This window comes from Poecilia mexicana, unplaced genomic scaffold, assembly GCF_051168715.1.
Source record: "Poecilia mexicana isolate PSO_F unplaced genomic scaffold, ASM5116871v1 scaffold_16, whole genome shotgun sequence".
NCBI classification, from domain to species: domain Eukaryota; kingdom Metazoa; phylum Chordata; class Actinopteri; order Cyprinodontiformes; family Poeciliidae; genus Poecilia; species Poecilia mexicana.
Window position 1 is genome coordinate 13,756,796 of NW_028263385.1, and position 13,239 is coordinate 13,770,034.

Consider the following 13,239-nt stretch of genomic DNA (forward strand, 5'->3'; position numbering starts at 1 on the left):
CCTTACGGTATTGATGTCATTAACTGTGTTTGATGTTTGAAACAAAGTGATTTGCTCTGACTTTTTGTTCATCTTTTTTGTCTTACTCATGATGGACGAGAAAAGTGGAAACTACTTCAGTTTTCTTCTCCAAGATTCCATTTTAGGGGCCCTCTTATTTAATATCTACATGCCTAACATGCTCCTGCTTGCTTAGATCATAATAATGTCAGTTTCCATAGCCATGCAGCTTTGCGTTACACAGCTTCACCAGGTGACTATGAACACTGAACAAATCAATGCATGGATGTCACATAACTTTTTTCAGCTGAATAAAAATAAAACTGAAGTGATTATTTTTCATTAAAAATCAAAACACAGCTTCAGTTATTCCAGTTAGAATATACTGGTTGTTTCTGGAAATTTGGGTATAGTGATGAACTCATGCCTGAACCTTAAGAGACACATGAAGACATTACAAAGTCAGCCTTCTATTACCTTAAGAACATTTCCTAGGATTAAATGACTAATGTCCCTACAAGATCTAGAGAAACCCATCCATGTGTTTATCTTTAGTTGAATTGATTACTGCAACAGTGTCTTTACAGGTTTACCTAAAAAAAATCAATCAGAGGCTGCAGCTGATCCAAAGTCCTGCTGCTCGCATTCTCACTAAAACTAGGGAAATAAAGCACATCACCCCAGTTATAAAGTGTTTATACTGGCTCTCTTTATCTCAGTGAATAAATACTTTTGCTGGTTTATAAAACACCAAATTTTAGCACCAAAATACTTAAAGATCTGTTTTTTGTATCAATCTTCCAGACTGATTCTATTCTACTCTGCATCCCCAGAATCAGAACCAGACATGGAGAAGCAGCAGTTTCATGTTCCTTTAATCTGGAAGAAACTCATTGAAAACTGCAAAAACGCTGAAACACTTAGTTCCTTTAAAGCAAGGCTCATTTTTTCTATTGCAATGTTGTTTCTTATGTGTTGCTTAATGTCTTCACCATAGCATAAAACATTTTGAATTTTCCAGAAGCTGAAAGCACAAATTCATTCATCCAGTATATCAGTGGTTCGAACTGTGGTGGTGGTGTAATGGTGAGTGAGGGATACATTAGCACACACTGGGCTAACTGAGCAGTTTGAGTATCACAACCACCCTCGGATGTTGCTGATTATTGTTTCCATTCGTAAATGCACGCAGGATTGTGGAGTGTCCCAGAATAGCCGTGTTTCTTTTTCATATAAAGAAATACTTTAACTGAAAATTGTGAATTATTTCTACTTATATCACTTATATCTACTTATATCACTTTCTCTTAAGAGAATGAACAATTAGAAGACGAGTTTAATCTTCGCTTTTATTCTGACTCGGTTATTACTGGTAATCTGGATGAGCGGAAACCCCACAGTCATCAACTTCCGATGTCAGGGGCTGCCTGGGAGACGGAGCAGAAAAAGCGGGCATAGCGAAACCTTTATTGTTTTGTATAACCTTTAAACTTCTGAAGGCGCTAATTTCTGGCTTACCAAGTCAAATAACTTCACTTTGTAAGTCTGTGACCCTTTGGGACTTGCATCTAGCTCGTGAAAGTGTCTCATTCATTCGTCCGTAGTGTGTGTTGCAGCAGGCCTATTCTTCTGGACTTTGCTACAAGCTAATCGGCTAACGTTAGCAGGCAGGCTAACGAGCACGTTTTTCTTTCTCAATCATTCATGTCTGTTACGTTGTAAAATACACACCACAACGCTTTATGCGTGTGTTGGTTATTCATTTTTGGTAAATCCGTCGTGAAATTATCCGCTCGTCAAAGCTAATTCGTCGAAGCTATTTCCAGCTAACAGCTTGTGTTTAAAAGTGTAGCTCACTTTGTTGCTAGCTGAAGCTAGCCACCGCCGACTGAACAACGCAGTCCCAGAGAGCGTAACAGGCTTCCACCCAGAGATGTCGGACTACGACGAGTTTGAGAGACAGTTGTCTGAAAACAAGCAAGGTAAGTAAATTAGCCGCACATCAATAACCAAACAACAGGTTTGTGGGTCAGATTTAAACCGCCGCCATCATTTTAGCCAATCGTGGATGTGTCTATTTGCAGGGACGCTGAAAGGCTCTTTACTGTGGCACAGTCTCAAAGCCCCTCAAGTGCACCATTGTTCTTAAATTAACTAGGGTTGTTCACTGTAGGTTATACAGAATAATGAGCTTAATGGAAACTGGACAGCGGTACTTTTTAAAAAACTTTGATGTACACCGTGGGTTTCCTAATGCCTGGCATCCATCCGCTTCAGCTGCGTAGTGTACAGTGAATATTTATGTGCCGCTTACCTTTCATCTACCACTATTAACATTGGATAAAAAAAATCAGCCGACCACGCCTTTAACATCAGGCCCAAAACAAGCTACTCCCAGGGTGCATACTTTTTAAATTTTCTTTATCATTTTCAATATCTGATTAAGTATGAATAATTGCAGATTTTATTCAAATGGCAAAACTGTACACATTTAGGTAGCGCCATAGATTTTATAGTGATTTATGTTAAAATTGCATCTTTTCACTATTTGCGCTATTACTCCTGGTGTTTATAATTTTAGTAAGCATATTGGCAAACTTCCAAGAGTTTATTTCAAAACAATGTCATCTGAAAGGGTTGTAGAATATTTTGCAAATACTACCAAGTTGGAAAATAAATATTAAGAAGGTGACCTTTTGCTTTAGAAAGTTAACTTTATATCCTATTCCAAAAATATAAAGCAGTCCTACTGGTTTACAAGCTCTTATTTTCCACAGCGGAAAGGGACAAAGAGAACCGCCACCACCGCCGCTCTTCGTCCCGCAGCCGCAGCAGAGAGAGGAAACGGAGGAGCAGAGACAGGGACAGACGCAGCAGGGACCGCCGTGGAGACAGTAAGGAGCGAAGACACAGGCGCAGGTCAGTATGGACGTTCAGCAACGTCAACAGGCTGATAAACTCCTGTCACCTTATGAACTCTGCAGCTGAACTGCTGTGAGGATTGATTCACTTGCAAGCAAATTAAGTTATGCAGCTGCACATTCCTGGCTTTTAATTTGATCTAGAAATATTAGAAATATTAAAAGGTGTATTATTAATTAACTATTATACTCATGATTACTTTCCCAAGCCCTTTGCTCCAGATTGTTAGTTTTGTGCACCAAGCAGACTTGGTATAAAAGACTTTCAACACCCAAAGCAACAACTTGCACCTTTGTTTTTGAATATTACTTGAAAATATCGAGACTCTTGGAACCGCTACGGGCTTAATCTATAATCTGAACATTTAAACTAAGTTCTCCTGAAAATATTGCACAGTTTAAATTATTGAGCTGTTCAGGTCAAAAGTATTAGCTGCCAGCTGTTCACATGGATCTTTTCACAGATTTAAATCCTAGTGTTCTTACACAGCCCCCATCATCCAGAGGCAGCAGATCCATCTGCTGTAAAAGGAGATGCAGCCATCAAATTTGTGGCTTATGCCATTCGCCGGTTTTTCCGCTAGCTCTAAAAAAAAAAAAAAAAAAAAAAAAAAACGTTTCAGGTTTCTTGATCATTAATATTTTAACCCAAGAGATTAAGATTATTTTCATTTGTGTATCAAAGTATGTGACTCTAACCTATTTAACGGTTTTAATTCTACTAAGGTCAAAATAAAGAGTCTGCTGTTTGCAGATTTGCTTACAGACAGAAAAAGGTTTTCACCTTTGGTTCATTTATTGAGCAGCTGAAAAATGTTTGGTTGATAAAGGGAAAATGGACTGATTTCGATCACTGTAATGGTGATAGAATTACTTTATTCCATTCTTTAAACAAACATCTGTTGATCATTAGTATCTTCATCAAACTGCAGGAAACGATGTTAAAAGTAATGAAAAGATTGACGGTTTAAACATGTACTCTCTCTCTCTGTATTTTTTTTATTATCCTGAATCAAGTTTGCCTGTTGATTCCACCTTGTACACACATATTTTAGACTATTGTATTGAGATTGAATTGATAGTTCAAATACCTGAACCAGGGGAAGAATTTGTTTGTTCGGTCCAGACAAACAAATGCCAACAAGCTCTCTTTTATTCCCATTCACATATGTGGGATTGGGATTTGCATGCGACCTCTGGGAAAAGATCCCACATGTGTTACCTCCCACTTTAAAAACACACCTGCATCACACGCCTACTGATGTAAAATAGGAGCTAACTTCTCAGACTGTTGCAAAATCCTGCAACCTAGTGCCCAGATCTGGTGAGTGCGAGGGTGAAAAGGGCTCAGCTTTTGTGACGTGTCAATGTAAACAGTTAAATTGATGTTAAGAGAAATGTCAATCCCTTCCAATGTCATTTCAGCTCACCATCCAGCTACCCCCAAGACAAAGCTGGAAGGTAATACAGCAAACTAACACAAAGCTGGTTTGTGCATTGTTGCAACAACTGCAATTGTCTGTGTTCAGACAGTTTGTACTGTTTTATTCAAGTAACCGAGATGGGGGTCCAGTGTTGTATTTATTTTTTTTTCATGGATTCAAATTGTCAATAGGTTGTTGTTTTTGTATATTTCAGAAAATGCAACCTAGTGTCCGCTTTGTTAGCGGAAAGTTTAGTTGAATTTCAACATTTTAATAACATCCACCTTAATTCTGTTCAACAGCCGTTCTCCCCATCGTGAGAAGAAGAAGAAGGTGAAGAAGTACTGGGATGTTCCTCCCCCGGGTTTTGAACACATCACTCCCATGCAGTACAAAGCCATGCAAGGTATCATTTGCCTCCATCCATTTGGGATGAACATCAATAATCAGAGTCAAACTTGCTTCCTCAATAAAGAACGACTGTAAAGTCAGGGTTCCTGCACAGTTTGGGCAAACAGGGAGATTTATTGCAAATTTTAAGGTCTAGTTAATGTGGGAAAATACAGCAGTAGGATATACTTCCCTGTCCTGTTGTCTCGTCATGGCATCCATCTGTCTGTCCACATATCTGTCCATCATTCACCAAATGAAACGGTCAGATGCATTTAAAAAAAAAAAAAAGTGTCTAGGTTTTCAAACACTTTCTTTCTTTCTCTCCCAGCGGCCGGACAGATCCCAGCCACGGCCCTGCTGCCCACCATGACCCCGGATGGCCTGGCTGTTACTCCCACCCCGGTGCCTGTGGTGGGCAGTCAGATGACCCGGCAGGCTCGCCGCCTGTATGTGGGCAACATCCCATTTGGCATCACAGAGGTGAAAACTTCTTCTTAATTGAGCATTTTTGTGGTAATACATTTACGTTTTAAATAAACTATGAAAAGTTTGAACTGATTCACTGATCTTTTCCCTCCTTTCAATGCAGGAATCTATGATGGACTTTTTTAACGCTCAGATGCGTTTGGGGGGTCTGACTCAGGCCCCTGGGAATCCTGTGCTTGCAGTACAGATCAACCAGGATAAGAACTTTGCCTTCCTGGAGGTAGGGGCGTATCACAGGGACCGTCGTTTTGTGATCACGATGTAACAATCAATTCGTGTTTGATGACATCGCTTTTCTGTGCAGTTCCGTTCGGTGGATGAAACAACACAGGCGATGGCCTTTGATGGCATCATCTTTCAAGGCCAGAGCCTGAAAATCCGCCGCCCGCACGATTACCAGCCCCTGCCTGGCATGAGCGAGAACCCCAGTGTCTATGTGCCGGGTACACAGACAATTAATGGTTTTTAACCTCAGTTGCTTGTCACATTTCATTAATATTCATCAAATTCTCCACATAGCCGTGACCTGTAATCATCTGATGTGATGTTTTTGCTTCCATCCTTGAACATGATGCAGGTGTGGTGTCCACAGTGGTGCCAGATTCGGCTCACAAGCTCTTTATAGGTGGTTTGCCGAACTACCTGAATGATGACCAGGTCAGTGTTTGTTTTTTTGCCTTTAATCTGAGATACAACCCATAATATAACATGTTTTTCAATGTTCACGAGCCTTGAAATGTTAGAAATTAACTGAATGCAAGCCAACAGATCATATATTTGTAAGCAACATGACTCAATGTAAGAACTTTGTGTTTTTCTAGGTGAAGGAACTGCTGACATCATTTGGCCCACTGAAGGCCTTTAATCTGGTGAAAGACAGCGCCACAGGCCTGTCTAAAGGATACGCTTTCTGTGAATATGTTGACGTCAACTTGAATGATCAGGTAATTGGTCACGACAGAGGAAAATGTGCATCAGTGCAGCTCGTCTCAGGAGGGTGTAAATAATCGTTGGTATCTTTGCAGGCTATCGCCGGGCTGAACGGCATGCAGCTGGGAGACAAGAAGCTCCTGGTGCAGAGAGCCAGCGTGGGCTCCAAGAACGCCACTCTGGTGAGTTTCCAGCTGCTGGCAGCAGGATAGTGGGAACTTCGATGCTAAGCTCGGACACATTCCTGTTAAGTTTTCTCCAGCTTGTCCCATTTTAACAGTGGTAACAAGTGAAAGTGGGAATCTTTTCTTTTCGGTGGTGTTTTGTGTTTTCATATAGAAACAAAAGGTTTGTCCCACCGAAAGTTATTGTAGTTCTTGGGCCACATTTAGTGCTTGAGTGGTTTTGTTTTAAGAGTAAAACTCTTAAGGGATTTCTGATCTACATGAGTTTTACTCTGAATTTTTGTCAGAATGGATGTGTCATGCCACCCATTTATTTTTATAAACAGTTTCAAATACCTTTATTGGTGTTGGCGACTGCTCTTTACAGTCCTGTCATGCATTTCAGTGCACTGTTGAAAAGGCCCAGCAGTGTTTCTATGCAGAGCCTCAAACGGTATTTATAAATGCATTTGGAAATGATAAATGTGGAGAAAAGCAGCTCTGTATGTATTGGACTACATTCATTATGCAACAGGCAAATAAACCAAACAAGTTATTAAGTCAGCTTCTGTTGTTGTACTGCTGATCTCACATTTTAATGTTAAACCTCAGTGTTTTTATACTTTGGGCCTTAAATTAAGCAGACCAAACGTGATGCTCGCAGCATTTTAACATATTGATGTTTTCAGTAGCCTGACCTAATCCACTGACAAAACTCTGCAGAAGCAAAGAGCTGATGCCGTGATAAAACCAGTGTTATGGTCCGGCAGATAGTAACTGCTGTGGATCCAGTTTAACACTGGAATTGATTTGGTGGAAGGGAAAAAAAATATTATTTCAGTTAAACATATTAAACTTAAGATACTTTTTTTTTTTTTAGCCTTTTTCAAAAAAATAAGAAAAAATATTTTTTTGATGTTCATAATAGTAGGGAAGAATACATCACTGTTTCTTTTAAATATTGCATGTACTGCAGTGTTTTCCCTCCAAGCCTGGTTTTGTTTCATCACAGATAATCGTTTTTCTCTTAGTTTGTGGAAATTATGTTGCTAAACAGTAAAATAAAAATCCAAAATATAAATATACACAAGCTGACTTGCAAGTTAAGTCATGCAGTTTTCATAAACGTTGTTAGGCAATGCATGAAACTCACACCCCTGACCTCCGAAAATGCAGATTTTTGTTCTAGTGTAGTAATGAGGAAGTGAGTGAACAGTACATTGCTCGCCTTTCAGCTACGGTGTTTTTTTTTTTAATGACATTTAATAGTGATCATGTCGGCGTTTATCCTCTAGTGCAGAACAGAAGGACTCCCAATATGGTGGGGTTGGCTATAAATATGACATGTCACATTGGTTGTTGATGTGGTAGACCTTCTGCATGCTTAAAGCAATCTGATTCCAAATAAATTGAACCTTTTTTTTTTTGCAATCTGTGCATTTTTTTTCTTCTTCCAGACAACCATAAACCAGACGCCTGTGACGCTGCAGGTCCCGGGTCTGAACAGCTCTGTGACTCAGATGGGCGGCCTGCCCACTGAAGTGCTGTGTCTGATGAACATGGTGGCCCCAGAGGAGCTCCTGGACGACGAAGAATATGAGGAGATCGTGGAAGACGTGAGGGAGGAGTGCAGCAAGTACGGCCAAGTCAAGAGCATTGAGATACCTCGCCCTGTGGACGGCCTGGAGGTGCCTGGGACCGGCAAGGTAGGCGGCGTTCGAAGTCCGGATTTGAACATTTCTGCATTTAGTTACGTTACAATCAGATATTTAGTTTAGATTTTATGTGATGGATCAACACGAAATAGTGCGAGGTGGAGAGAAAGAGATCTCAGAATGTTTGAAATGTGAAAGATGTGGCATGTATTTGATTTTCAGGGTCCATGCATCCTTTAAAAGTCTTAAAGTCATGCATCTAAAATGAAGGCCATAAAATGTCTTAAATTGTTTTGTTTTTTTTAAAATGCAAGTTGGCTTTAACTACAGAACCATTTAATCTTGAATCTCGGCAGATTTATTTGTTTTTTCCCACGGAAATTTTCTGTCGGGCTTAATTTGAGTCACCTGCACACATCCTTATTGCATTCTGTGACTCGAGGCGGTTGAGGCTTCCAGTAACCGGCTGCTAATATCCTCTTGATCACTAGTTTTATTTCCTCTTTTATGGGTCAGTGTAAATTTATCACTAATTTATCGTCTTTTGTACATTTCTGTTGTGATACGGGGTGACTTTATTTACACACACCAGAGTAAAGAGGGCTGAAACATATGCTTGCCTCAAAGATTTTATTAGTAAAAGTCGGAGTATTTCCCTTTCTCTTTACCTTCATGCACAACTTAAAAAACACTGCTTGAGGATTGTAGCATGATAAAATATGAGAAAGCTCAAGGAAGATGAATGTTTGTGGCAAGTCGTGGTCTGTTCTGTCACCAGACTTCAGTGTTTTGTGTTTCCCCCCCCCCTCTTTTTCCAGATCTTTGTGGAGTTCACTTCAGTTTTTGACTCCCAGAAGGCCATGCAGGGGCTCACAGGAAGGAAGTTTGCCAACAGGGTGGTTGTGACAAAATACTGCGATCCAGATGCTTATCACCGCCGGGACTTCTGGTAGATGGGGTGGTGGGTAACAGCTTGGAGGGGTGGGGGGGGGGGAGGAAGGGATGGTAATGTTATGTAAATTGCCCGTTTCCAGACCAGCCCTGGCAGTAATTGGTTGAGCAACATTTCAGGTAGATCTTTGACTTTTAATCATTTGACGAATGACTTCTGTGATATCCAGTTTATTGTTTGAGATCTACATGACATGTCCAGCTGTTAAAACCTATATTTGTGATCGTAAGGGAAGAAGGTCGGGGTTTGTAATGAATGCATAACAGAGCTAGGTTTGGGTACTAGTTGCGTGGGTGGGTGGGTGGGGAAGGCCATGAGGATTTTTGAGAAATGTGTGTATTAAAAAGGGCCAGGGGGCGGGATTTACAGTTTGTTTGTTTTTTTTGTTTTTTTTTCTTTTTATACTTTGTCCGACCTGAGTGTCAGCTTTGAGAGAAAGTTGGGTTGGAGGGGAACTCCTTACTTTAAAGGTTTGTATTTAAATGGAGTAAGCCTATTTTAATTAAATTCAAAAGGAGCTGCCGTACAGAACGACTAGACAATTCTGATTGAAAAGAGTAGAGGAGAAAAAAAAAAAAATAGGGAGTACGTGTTTGTGAAAGGGAGATGAAGCAGAAGACGAAGGGCATTTTCAGTTGATTTAATGTAGATACACGGTAGCCGTAACAACGTCCACCTGTTTTGTCATCACCGTTGGAGAGGAAAGTTGTTTTATTTCTGTTATCTCTTCATGTTCCTTCGTTTGACCACTCTGCTGCCCCTCCGTCTGATTGGACTTTATCTGAATGTCGGCTGTAATCGTTCTGATATGTGCGTAGCTTTTCTGATTCGAGCTGTAATATCACCTTGTATTCAATCTGCAAAGTAACACAAACCGCTGGAAAAAAAAAAAAAAATCCATGATTCCATTTGCATTTTCTTTTGTTTTCCTTCCTGTAACTTTTCATGCCCAGGTTTTGTTTTGTGAACAGCTCTTCATATTTTGACCCTGATTCAGATTACGACGAAACGGAGAAAACGGAAAGCAGGTTTCTATTCAGTGAGAGAGGAGGGGATGCATCTCATCTTTTACCAGCAAGTCTTAGCCTTATTAAATCAATTCGCTTTGGAGAGAAATTTGGCTTGCCCCTCTTTCAGTGATGTCTGTGCTTTCATACGTGTCACCATCTTGTACCCTGGACAGCTCGGTTTTCTTCTTGGATGTTAAATGTGTTGGAGCCAGTACGTTTTTGTGCAACATCTCACCTTCTTTGACAAGACCAAATAAAACACATGACTAAAATCCCACGGCTCATGTTTGTCCTGCAGAATGAAACCAAATTCAGCTGTTTTATGTCTCTGTCAGCAGATTTATCAAATTAATCCACTTATTGGTCGACGCTGGCCTGTTCCATAACATTTGGACCCTGTAGAGACGAACGAGGCGTTGCAACCTGCTGTATGCCCCAAACAACTCATTTCTGTCACTGCCCCCAGTCCTTTCACTTTCATTCCCGAAGGACCACGTTTCACACTGTACGGGCTTGATGATAAACTTTCATTTCATATTTACGGCTCCGCGAGATGGCGCTTAAGAGTGTGACAGAATTAACACTTTTGAAATGTTACTCCTTACTTTTTCAAAATCTTCTGTGTCTGTGTCGATTTCTTTCTTTTTTTTTTTTTCTTCTAAAAACAAACGTGATTTCTTAAATGATTTAAACCTATTAAAAAAAAAAGCAGCATCTAGTTTGTACAAGCAGTCTTTTGTTTGTCCAGTTTGTTTCCAAATGTTGATTAAAAGCTGAATTTACATGACTGCTGCCGTTTTTTTTCCCCCTTTTATCGTGCACCCTCATGTTTGGCTCAACACTAGAAAAGTCGGGTCTTCATTCAGTTGATATTTAAAACCATCCTTGTACTGAACAATAATGTCCAAGTGATGGCGCTATTTCACAGGCACATCTGGTAAAATTTGTATTTATGTAATTTTTTATTTTTATTTTTAGGTTTTCAGTATTTGTCTTTAGCACTTCAAGATAAAATTTATCTTGCTGAGAAAATTTACCTTTAAATAGGTCAAACATTGTTGGAAAAGTTTAGAAAATGCCCATTATAAATAAAATTAAAAGTGTTTATCTTTATTTTTTGTTATAAATTTATTGCTTTAGACCAAACTTTTTTTTAATTTATTTTTTTTTACACCTCAGATTAAAAATGAAATACTTTTAAGTTTAAACGCTCTTCACATTTCCACTTTTAGGCCCGTTGTTTGGGCACAAATTACACACATGTAGAAACAACGGTCTTAAAATAAATAAAAAATAAATAACATGTTTAAATGTTTAACATTTGGATAACCTAAATCTAAATGATGTTATCCTTTTTCATAAGGTCATGTAATATTTGCAGCTCCAATATGAGTTTTATTTAGCTGGACTTAGGGTAGAAATGCCTCTTTTGATCGTAAAGGTTGCAGACACGTGTTCTAGTTATCAGTATCAGACATCCTTAAATTTCATGGTTTTCTTTTGAGCCATCAAATTCTTTTAATCACCAAATGTTTTGCTTCACCCCCAAAGCCAAAGTTCAACATTTGGTCCATCAGTACAGCATTTAAATATTATTTGGACTAATTTAGTTTGTTTCAATCACACACTGAAATGATCATTTAATAATGAATTTGGGTTAAATATACCTTCACCACAGCAACAAACAGAAGAAATGTGTTTAATCAATCATGAATCAGCGACTTTAAATTGTGGCTAATATGCATTACAACTGGTGCATTTCCTAGTTCATTTGCATCCTAAATACGTGGGGATGTTACAAATGAAAATAATTTTAAGTCTGCTCCTCATGAACCTTCAAACATACTTTAGTTATGTGGTAGTGGAAGTAGACATATACACTGTCTGGATAGCTGAGTGCTCTTGGCGCCCCCTGTTGACCGGTGTCCCAGTTTGCTTGTGATTTGTGCTGGCACTGGTCAGCTTTATTTGAAAACAAAGTGTTTTCTAATATCTTTTTTTTTTTTTAAACCAGTGCTTCCTAATCTTTTTGGAGTTGGTGCATCCTTTTCAAATGATGTAGGCTGAGCTCCCTTGTTTGCGTTATTGTTGTCTGTACCTATTTATAAATCGCCTACACAAAGATAATTAAATCGCCCATTCGCTGGCGTTAGCTGGCATACGGACACATTCTTAGCCAGCAGTAATGAAAGCCATAAGGAGCATCCTGACTTATTCAATAGGGAGTTCATGTAAAACAGTTATAGTAAAGCAGCAATGCTCTGACATGGAATAATGGCCTGTGTCAGCTCTATACCACCCATCTTCATCCGCATGGCTGCACTCCACTGCACTGGACCCAGAGGCAGGGTCTGTGATGCAGCACTCTGTGCCCGGCTGCTCCCTGAGGACGGAGCTGGAGCATCAGAGCTTTCATGCATCCGAAACCTTTTACACACCAGAGCTTGTATGTAAAAAAAAACAAAACAAACTTTGACACAGCCACACCTACAGACCCGGAGACTCCTCTGACCACTATGAGAGATCCCTACATGTCATTACCGTCCCCCTCTCCTCTCCCACCCTGGTGCTGCAGTGAGGATCGTAAAGTCATCGTCGCCCTCTAGTGGTGAATGTGTGACTCTGGCGGTGATCATTGGCATTCCGGACAGAGCTTCCTCATTGATCTTCATTCAGAAAGATGGAACACTGCCGCAGCGGGAGTGCAACACTGGAGCTGGATGCGGTATCTGTGAGCAATATCCTGTGTTTATTCTACACACAGGGGGTTAAGCTCTGCAAATCATCGTTTGGAGAGGGCCTCTGCACCAGCTAAACACATAGATGTTATTAATGTGATACGAAGCCTTTTAATGTGGAAATTAAAACTACGGAGACGGATGAGACACTTTGAGATGCTTCATTTGGCCATGTGCATGCTGCATCGATGTTAGTCATGCTTCGACATGACAGCCGATCATTACTCTGCAAAGAGAGCTTTTCTTATGTTGTTTGAAGTGTCCTTCCACTTGTCCTCAGCTAATAAGTAAAATAATAGATTTAACTTGAACTTTGCTGTTATGTAAGGAGTAGAGGGCGTCATATGTGTACACATTTCGGATAAGCTTCCCCACAGCATGATGCATTCACCACTATGTGGGGACGCTGTGTTCCGGGGTAATTAATCTGCAGTGTTAGTTTCTGACTACAAATATACTTTTGCATGCTAGGTGTGGTATGCTATCATACCACACCCTCACAGTTTATTTTGAAACATCTAAAAACCACAGGAAAACTGAAAAAAAAGAAGAAAAAAAGCATAACA

At 39.9% G+C, this 13,239-nt stretch overlaps 1 protein-coding gene across 4 annotated transcripts; it reads left to right on the forward strand.

Annotated features, from left to right (window-relative positions):
* The first annotated feature begins 1,396 nt into the window (after positions 1-1,396).
* Positions 1,397-10,722, forward strand: u2af2a (U2 small nuclear RNA auxiliary factor 2a). 4 transcript variants are annotated; one of them, XM_014984901.2, is made up of 12 exons: positions 1,397-1,982; positions 2,778-2,919; positions 4,347-4,382; positions 4,648-4,751; positions 5,067-5,218; positions 5,328-5,444; positions 5,529-5,685; positions 5,802-5,881; positions 6,046-6,168; positions 6,250-6,336; positions 7,776-8,024; positions 8,792-10,722. In XM_014984901.2, exons 1-12 carry the CDS (start codon positions 1,934-1,936, stop codon positions 8,924-8,926), a joined length of 1,431 nt encoding a protein of 476 aa, XP_014840387.1. In that variant the 5' UTR covers positions 1,397-1,933; the 3' UTR covers positions 8,927-10,722. The 4 variants fall into 4 exon arrangements, with proteins under 4 accessions (XP_014840387.1, XP_014840388.1, XP_014840389.1 ...); XM_014984902.2 differs by having other exon boundaries at positions 5,529-5,667; XM_014984903.2 differs by lacking the exon at positions 4,347-4,382.
* The last annotated feature ends 2,517 nt before the right edge of the window (positions 10,723-13,239 follow it).